This window comes from Anomalospiza imberbis, chromosome 3 (assembly GCF_031753505.1).
Source record: "Anomalospiza imberbis isolate Cuckoo-Finch-1a 21T00152 chromosome 3, ASM3175350v1, whole genome shotgun sequence".
Taxonomy (NCBI): Eukaryota; Metazoa; Chordata; class Aves; order Passeriformes; family Viduidae; genus Anomalospiza; species Anomalospiza imberbis.
Genome location: NC_089683.1, coordinates 24018370 through 24027707, shown reverse-complemented (window position 1 = coordinate 24027707; position 9338 = coordinate 24018370). Strand labels below are relative to the sequence as shown.

The following is a 9338-nucleotide window of genomic DNA, read 5'->3' as shown; positions in this document are numbered from 1 at the left end:
CTTCTTTCTTCCCCATAATCTGAGTCACAGCATGGGGCAATGGTGCTCTGACTATGCTGCCAGAGAAGCACACAGCCAAATGTCTCAAGTGCTCTGCAAGAATCCACAAAGTCTTCCTTTAGAGGTGATAATATAACACGAGAAAGTAAGATATATGTTCTATAAATAAGTAAACTAAGGACATGGAGGCTAAATCACATTCCAAGGGCCATACACATATGCAGAGCCAGAAATAACAATATATTATGCTTTTGAAAGTCTATGAATTGGATTATCAGGTAGATTTTACTTCTCTCACTACTCAGTAGTCTTTAATAAATCTTTAATTGGCATAACTAGTGACCTTCCTGAAAACACTGAAACTTTCCCAGTTTCCAGAAAGAGAAAAGTGATTCACCTTTTCTCTCCTTAGCAAAGGAAACCAGGTTTTTCATGCATGGGTTCCCTGAAGATCAAACTTAAAAACATCTCTATATTATCAACCCTGTGTTCAGAACAAATCCAAAACTGCCCCATATCAGCCACTGTGAAGAAAGTGAACTCTACCCCAGATAAAACCAACACAATATTTAATTAAGCTTGGCTGGTACTGAAATTCAGAGTAGGGCAGCCACATACTTAAAAAAATTTCAGGGAAAACCCTTTGGTTTTAACAAACATACCTTGGTGGAGCTCTTCTTCAGTCTGCCATTGAAACAGGAAAATGCAGATAGCCCAACCTCCTTTTCTATACTTCCGTGGTGCAGCTGGTAAGCTCTCAGAGATACCAGCAATATTTGAAATGGTTGAGCACCGTTTCTTCTGAAGTGGTGGAGCAGACACCTCTTTTGCCACCTTTGTCACATGCTGAGCGAGAAATATCTAATAGGTAAGGAGCGACTCAAAGACCCATCAACAGCTGCTGAGCTGTTCAGTGAGTTTGGCTCTGGGAATGCAGAGCCAGAGTTGGATCAGATGTAGAAAGAGCCTGTGAGCAGAGTTACATGGCTATAAACTTGGAATAAGAGGAGATTGAGCAAAGCAAATCAGGTGCCACAGGCACGATTTGCTTGCTGCTAATGATGTCTCTGTAACATCACAGGCTATCTCTAAGCTATATTTTCCACTGCCTTGCTGGCTTGCAAAACTTTTAATGGAACAAGTTTTTCTGGCAGAAGAACACTGATTTTTATCTTTAATGAGCAGCCTCTCTATCATTTAGCTTCAGGAAACAGCTTCCTGGTTGTAAACTGCTTGAGACTGCTGACAGCAAGGCAACTTCAAAAGCAGCCAGGAGCAACTTTCTTGCTAACTTTGGGAAAGAATTCAAAAATGCTGAAAGGTGCAGATGATTCTGTTATGGAGCAGGAGGGCTCTGCTTCCCGACATGGAGAAATGACAAGCTGGGATATCAATGACATCAAACTTCCCCAGGTATGTGTCTGTGTCTTAGAAATTTATTTTGTTCTGACTAGTCACCTCCACCACTGATCTTAAAAGTTTTCTCAGTCATCTATGACTCGTTGCCTTTATACTCTTTGTCACCTCGAGGTATGGGGGAGTGTTTTGCTAGAAAATATTGGAAAAACATTGACATTTCCATGCATTTCTTCTTAAATGTATTGTTGAAAGAGCTGCTGACGCATGAAATATAGCAATACTGCAAAGGCATTATTTTCACTGGTGGATTAGGTGCAGAGAAAGCAGAGGAAAGAAAGGTGCCTCCTGCTGTGAGCACTTAATTAGATCTGTCCAGGACTTGCTTTTTGCCCTGGGTAGTGTTTTTTGAGAAGGGAGCACAGCACCCACCACTGCCTTGCAACTGTGGGTGCTCAGTCTCATTGCAGATTGGGCTCCAGCTCCAGAGCTGTCTTCCCACATGGAGGCAAGTATTTTCATGAGCACCTAGGGAACCCTTGCTTCATGTTTGCAGAGGTTTGCTGAGAGGCACAATAGTGATCTTCCCCTCCTTCTGTCCTTTTCTAGTTCTCTTAGTTAAAAGTTTCAACCATGCTCTCCACTGAAAGCCCACACACCCTGCGCACAATGTCACTTCCCTGTCCCTCAGCTCTGCATATTTCTGCCAGATTCCTCCTGCTGCAGTCCTTCAGCATCCAGCTGTGCCTTTCACCTCCCAGCCCTGCCTTCTTACTGGATCCCAGCCTCCTCCCTACTATAAGAGTGCTGTTTGCCCAAAGCCTCATGTTCCAGGATGTCCCCTTCCCTGCCCTTCAGCCCAAGGTCACCTTCACCTGCATTTCAGTCTGGAGGCCTCATGGACACCCTTCCCTACACAATCCAGTGGCTACCAGGAGAGCACGGGAATTTTTCTCTTCTTGGTTGGTGTTCTTACTGCTGTCATGGCTCTCAGTCCTGGGATTAGGAATTTAAAGGAAATTTCTACTAAGCTTTTGTATCCTTTACAAGAACTTTTCACTCAAAATCATTATCAGGTATGGTAGATGCTTTACAGCTTACTGCATTTTACTGTATTGACTGTACCCACTGATGTACACTGATGTGATGGCTCTGTTGTCCTTGAGGCTTGGTGTTTGTTTAGGTTTTTTTTTTGTTTTTTGTTTTTTTTTTTTTTTTAATGGTGTTTTATATTATTTTTGGTTGGTTGGTTGGGTGAATGAGAACAAGCTCCTGGCCAGGCCTTCCTGATGCTCTGGGGCCTGCGGGGAGCCACAGAGATCTGCGTTTTTCCTGTCTTATCTCCACTGCTCCCTCCTGACAAACAGCATCACCTGCCAGGGTGCTAAAGGAAACCTAGGCTAGAGGAAACCCAGCAGAGGTCCAACTCTGCTCAGCTCCTGGACAAGTTTTTCTCTTCCCCAGCCTAAAATATGGCTTGCTTTGCTTTGTCCACAGCATGTGAGCCAGACAGACTGGTTTCAAGAATGGCCAGATTCCTATGTAAAACATATCTATAGCTCAGAGGATAAAAATGCTCAGAGGCACCACAGCAGTTGGGCAATGAGAAACACCAACAACCACAACTCTCGCATCTTAAAGAAGTCCTGCCTTGGAGTGGTGGTTTGTGGTAACAACTGCTCTACCTTGGATGGGAAGAAGATCTACCTAAGACCAGCCATATGTGATAAAGCCCGGCAAAAACAACAGCGTGAGTGCGAACATGGCAGTTCATTGTATGGCAGTTCATAAGTGAACACAACATAGCTGAAATCAAAGTATAGGATACTCTCTGGATTACCCAGCCTTCCTTCTGCCATTCCTTATATTCCAATGCAACTCTTGATTGGAACACTGCATTTTACACTTCTTATTGTTGGGGCATAGTCATCTGCTGGTTTATTTTCCTTTTTTTTCTAATAAATTTTTAATCTCTGTTTCTGCTGGTTAGGGTTTGGTTCCCAGCCTTCTCAGGCCCATGAGCGAGGGTACCCGGCTGTTCCTGCCCACCTGAGTGTTGGCTTCATTATTGCACTGGCCCAAGAGTAACTCAGGAGGCAACTCTTGCAGGAAAGAGGTTGCTCATAAACTGTGATGACTGGAAAAGAGGCCCCACAGTCACGTCACTGGAGCAAGACAATGCAAACAGAGAACATGAGCTGCACACATATTTTTAACAAGACCATTCCAAACAATTGTGATTGCTCAGTAGAGCTAGCACATACTGATTTCTGGATCTGATGTACATTTAGCTAAATAAAGGTATTACTCAGGTGCTCACTGAGACCAGAACAATGTTCTCTAGAAACACATGTGACATTCCAAACACTGACAAAAGAAAAACTAAAACTGACCACGATAATAAATGATAAAATTGTAATAACATTTTATAGAAATAATTTTTGAAGTTTGTATTTAATAACAGACAGAAAAAAGGCAATTATTAGTTTGTTTATATTGATTTTTGCTTATGTTTGGAAGTTTTTCACATAGTTTCTCTCTATAATTTCTGAGGACCGAACCAGAAGTGGCAATCTGCCAGCAATGAACCATTGTATCACATGGGATTCATCTAACTGATGTTGTATAGAAAATGTTTTCCTCTATCCTTGCTCCAGGGAAATGCTGTCCAAACTGCAATGGACCACTGCGGCTCCTTTCCTGCCGAGGCCATGGTGGTTACCCAGTTACCAACTTCTGGAGGCATGAAGGCCAATTCATATTTTTCCAGGTTGGTATAAAATTACCTAACATTATGCAAGTTAAAGACTGGTATTTTAAGTTTTATTTAGCAAATTTTTTTGTTCCAACAAATAGGGGTTATTGAATATGACGAGGTCAAATGACTGTAAGGAGAAAAAATTTTCACAAGGTCCAAAGTAACCTGATCTAACTCTGAAGTTAGTCCTGCCTGAGCAGGAGGTTGAGCTAGAGGGCCCTTCCAGCCTAAATTAGCCTATGCTACTATAATTTTACAGCACAGTGTGTTTTTTATTTAGGCTTCTGTGAAAACTTAAAGTGTTTTGCCTCAGGTACATATGAACCAACAAATCCTCAGAAGTCGGAAATACCATATCCTTCTCTTCTCCTTCTCCAAGACACTGTACATATTCGTGAGGGAATCTTGGAACAGGAAATGGTTATACCCAAGGGACTGTCTATGGAAACTGCCATCTCTGTATTATATGTAACTTATATCTGGAAGGCAGTGTATGCAAGTGTTTAAATAATGGGCACTATTTCTGGAAGCTGTAGTCCTGGTTTAGTAACATAACCACTTTCCTGTTTTCCACTCTTTCACTTATGTGCAGGCTAAATAAAATTAATTCTCTGTGGAAGCTAATGGAAATTAATGTTCAGATAAATATGGCTAAACTGTAAGAAGAATTAAAGTGACTGCAGAGACACTGTAGCCAAGCTGCAGAAGACCTCTGGCTTCAGCTGGGGCTCTGTTGGGGGGACTGTCTTCTACAAATAAATGTGGTGCACTGATTTTATTATTTCAAAGGGTTTCTACCCCATCCCACTTCATCTGGGATATGTTTATTATTTGAGCTCACAGTAACTAAATCCTATTAAATACAAAACATTAAATTAGGCCATAATATGTGATTTTGGCCTGTGGTATAAATTCTGTTCCCTTAAGATTAACAAGGTTACTTCTACCTTTAATATACCATAATTACTTTCTAAAGTCCAAAGGAGCTCATGACCATCCACGTCCAGAAACAAAACTAGAAGCAGAAGCAAGAAGATCAATCCAAAAAGCAAAGACAGCTTTTTCTCCATCTTCTCTAAGACTAAAAAGAATCCAGGAGATTGAGGTAACTCTTGCTATTGGTCAACGAAATTTTGGTCAAGCGATCTGTGGTTCAAGGCATGGTGGAGACTATCCGGGCTTTGGGTCTGGGTGGGACCAGGCTTTACATCTCCACATTCTGCATGCCCATGATCAGGCCAAGAAGGACCAGGGCTGTCCTGAGCATCCTGCTCTCCTTAACGCTGTCATCCACTGCCAGCACCTCCTCTCCAGAGCAAATTTGCACCTGGTGGCAGCAGGAGATTGCATCTACACTGGTAAACAAAGCAGGGCTGCAGGGCAGGCTAAGCTTCATCACCATTCATGTGGAACTTCCTGTGCATTAGTTTCTGCCCATTGCCTCTTTTCCTATTTCTTGGCACTACTGAGAAAGGCAAAGGCATCCTCCACCTCTTCCTGTTCCCCTTGAGTTTTGGCAAGGTTAAGAAGGGGAAGATGCATAACCTGTATTCAGTTTGCCTGGTTTGAAGGCAAAAGAGTGCTTTGAAGGACTTTCTGAAGCATTGATGTTAAAACACCAGCTCTGATGCATGTGGAAACATTGTGAAAGCATCTGCAGAGATCCTTGGGACTGCTGCTTGACTGATGAAGGGAATCCCAGTGACTTTCATTGCAAAGGCTGTGTTAAACTCAAATGTCATCACCAGTATTCACATGCAGTTTGTCTTTTGATATGTTAGGGGTGGTGCATTCCCCCAGCCTGGTGTTAGGGATAGTAATCCATGCCCTTTGAGCCACACACAGAAGGGATAATTGCTCTGGGTGGGAACAGATTTCTTAAGTGGACGACATGGAGAAGAAAGGGGATCTGGGAACCCAAGAAGCAGATAAAATTTGCACACAGGAAGTTAAACCCACTTGGATAGAATGTAAATTTAGAAGCTGCAGCTATTTCTACTGGAAATACACAGGAAAGCACTAAAAACTAGAATCTCTTGACACAAGTGCCTGGGAACAAAAGCGTAAGAAAAGCCAAGTGATCTGTCTAATTGTCTAACAAATACAGCAACAATGCTTTTCCTATCACTGGTTTAGGTCAGTCTCTGTGAACACTAAAATAGTTTCCACCTAGGAAATATGACTGAGCCACATGGCTTTCTCTCTGTTACAACTGAGCCTACTGGTCAGCCTACTTGCTTAGGTCAAGTTTCCTGTAGACACGCCTTTATCGTTCCCTTCCTAAAACATCTTCCTGAGGCTTTCACTTTCAATTGTGTAAGATTAGACTAAAGATGTCACAAATGTCTAATAGTAGAGCCTGCTCTTCAGCTGTTCTGACTCTGTACAGTCAGACTTAGACCATTTATTCTCATTGGCTTTCCAGTTCATGGCAGGTTTTCCTTGGGAATAACCCATCATATTAGTGTTTTGCCAAATTAGCTGTGATACAACTAACTCAGGAGTCGGATTTTTCACACAGAACCTGTGTTGCTCAATCTGCAAAAAACATATTCCAAAAGATTCAGTTTTAATGTGTTCAGTCTGGAAAATGTATTCTGAAAAGATTCAGTTTTAATGTGCTCAGAAGAAATCAGGGAGGAGACTTCACGAAAAGGTATGAGCCCAAAATAGAGCAAGTGATTTAGAGGATGGTCTCTCTATGGCATCTATGGTGGGTCTGTAGCTGAAGGTGGGCTGGGTCCTACACCAGATTGTTGGAATTTTTTCTCATGGTGCTTGGAGAACAACTGAAAGGAGCTTTGCTGCTCCAGCAGTCTGCAAAACCACTATAATTAAATGGATGAAAAAGCAGAATTATAAAGAAGAAAGACCTGCAAGCACTCATTAGAAATGACTGTTCTGAAAGGAATTAAAGTTTGCATAATTATAATCCAATAATTGGAGCAATTAAAGAAGTTATGAAATATCCAGAACAGAAGACCCAGAAGAGTAATTCTTGTGTGCTGATCCCTACCTGAATGGAATTTCTATTTGTGGAGTAAAAAAATGTAAAGATAGGAAAATTTATTAGTTAGAAATAGACTCTAGAAAAGCTGAAGAAGAATATTTTTGTAGTGAAAAGATTACTTCAAAACAATCAGTATAAAAATCATCCTTAGCTTTTCCAATCTCCATAGGAAAAAAGAAAATCTGTGGTGTCAAATGTATTAGCACAATTTCATTTTTAGGTCCTTCTTCAGTATATGCTGGCAGTGGTCCTGAAGGGCTGTGAAAGCAAGGTCTAAACAACTCTTACAGTGTAAAACAGGCTTTGGGCAAAAACTGGTGAAACAAACCCAGAGCCAAGAGCTGGGAGCCTTGTTCAGTTTGCCCCTAAAGCCATTGGACACCCCCGCTATGGTGGGGAAGGCTCTGCTATGCCGTCTGCTTTGTTACCTGTGTTCACAGAACCACAGAATGGTCAAGGTTGGAAGACACATCTAAGATCATCAAATCATGTTAGTTGAGTGCCTTTGCATGCAGCTCACAGGAGAGGTGCTACGCCACACCTTGTTTTACTAACCCATGCCTTGCTTTCCCAAGTCTCTGACAGGTGCAATGCCGACACAGGAGCCTTTGCCTTTGCTTCTTTCCAACCCGGATGCTCACATGCCACCTGGTAATTTCAGGGGACATTTAAGCAAAAGCTCCCAGGAGCCAACACCGAGCAGCTGCTCTGGGCAGTTTCCATTCCCAAGGACAGCAGGGGAGGATGGGGCCTCCAGAGAGGCACCAACCTGGAGCCGAAGCCCATCCCTCAGGAGGACCCCCAGAGCTGAGAGGCTGTGCAGTGTCCCTGCTGTGCCCAGCACAGCCCCTTCTCCCCAGCAGTGCACCCACCTCAGCACCCAGCACATCCTGCCCATGGCAAAGGGTGGCCGTGACCCCTTCAGCTCTGACGCGGGCCCTCTGGGAGATGGATCCTGCGGGGCGAAATTCCCGCTGGCCTACAATGGCGGCTGCCTCTCTCTGCCGCCCTACCCTGAGCCTCAGGGAGGGCCCTGCCCCATGGCAAGTGGGGCACAGCCGCACCCACAGGCGTGGGGGAGGGCACCAAGTCTGTCCCAACTACTGCAACAACGACATGTTTTTTAACCTGTACCCATTACGGTGACGGTTCAAATGTCCCTACTCGCCCCTCCTCTGGCAATGGATCTAATTCTGCACCCCTTTGGCAACACAGACGTGAAAGCTACCACAACAGGTCTCACTTTAGCTCCTCTTGCAGGCTCCAGAAGGGGCTTTCATACCTGAAGACTTGTCTTTGTTCCTTTTTATTTAACAGTCCTATTTCCCCCCACTGTTTCATGGATCAAATAAAAGCTATCAGCTTCTCTTACAGACTGCCTTGCTGCCATTCTGGTTTGGTAGCATTTCAACCCTCCTCGATACATAGCTTGTTCAAACCTGTGGGACTGTGGAAGGTGTAGATGGATGGTCTCAAGGACCACAACTGTCATGTGCAACCTTCTGCACTCTTCCAGCTTCTTCAGGCAGTCTCTCTTCAGACCTAAGTCCCTACACTGCGGCAGCCTTGCACTCGTGTTATATAGAGATGGATGCTGGACTTCACATGGGATCTCATGAGAATGGAGTAGATGAGGAGAATCCTCCTCTTCTACCTGCGGCTACATTTCTTTTGATGCAGCCCAGGATACATTTGGTCTTCTGAGCTGCATATGCACACTGCCAGATCATGTCCAATACACCAGTTGCCCTAAGTCCTTGTCTGCAGGACTGGACCCAGTTTCATGTATGTATATATTCAAGATGCCTTGCTGCTTTTTCCAGGCACTTTTCATTTCTTTCATTGCATACTGTAAAGAACCCTTCAGCATCCGTTCCATACATCATCCCCTTTGCTGGCCACTACCATAAGCTGTATTGCGGCAGGATCCATCAGTTCTCTACATTTGTTTAAAAGGAATTTTCTTGCCTGAATCTAGTGGCTCAGACACCTTTGGCAAAGATTCCTTTATGTTTTCCTATAACTGACATCTGCGTGGCTTTGCTGCATGCCTGGCCTCTGCTGCTCTCTGGACTGGGTTTCAGGGGCCACCAACCTCCCCTGCAGAGGCAGGCACTGACACACATCCCTGCTGCTACCTCGTCAAGGAAGAGCTGAGGGATGTCATGTACTACATATGGAGCCACATTGTCTGGGAGGACAGTATTACAAAAC

At 43.7% G+C, this 9338-nt stretch overlaps 1 protein-coding gene across 1 annotated transcript; it reads left to right on the top strand.

The window, feature by feature from the left end:
• Positions 1 to 1205: 1205 nt before the first annotated feature.
• GCM1 (glial cells missing transcription factor 1) lies at positions 1206 to 8251 on the top strand. The gene is made up of 5 exons (XM_068182988.1): positions 1206 to 1413; positions 2854 to 3106; positions 4014 to 4126; positions 5091 to 5219; positions 7700 to 8251. The coding sequence occupies exons 1-5, from the start codon at positions 1312 to 1314 to the stop codon at positions 8249 to 8251; spliced, it is 1149 nt and encodes a 382-aa protein (XP_068039089.1). The 5' UTR covers positions 1206 to 1311.
• Positions 8252 to 9338: the final 1087 nt, after the last annotated feature.

Excerpts from the sequence above, each read along its gene's own strand:
- GCM1 (XM_068182988.1), top strand. The coding sequence starts at position 1,312 with ATGCTGAAAGGTGCAGATGATTCTGTTATGGAGCAGGAGGGCTCTGCT. Across the intron at positions 1,414-2,853 it reads ATGACATCAAACTTCCCCAG|CATGTGAGCCAGACAGACTG; the intron begins GTATGTGTCTGT and ends CTTTGTCCACAG. Across the intron at positions 3,107-4,013 it reads AGCCCGGCAAAAACAACAGC|GGAAATGCTGTCCAAACTGC; the intron begins GTGAGTGCGAAC and ends TCCTTGCTCCAG.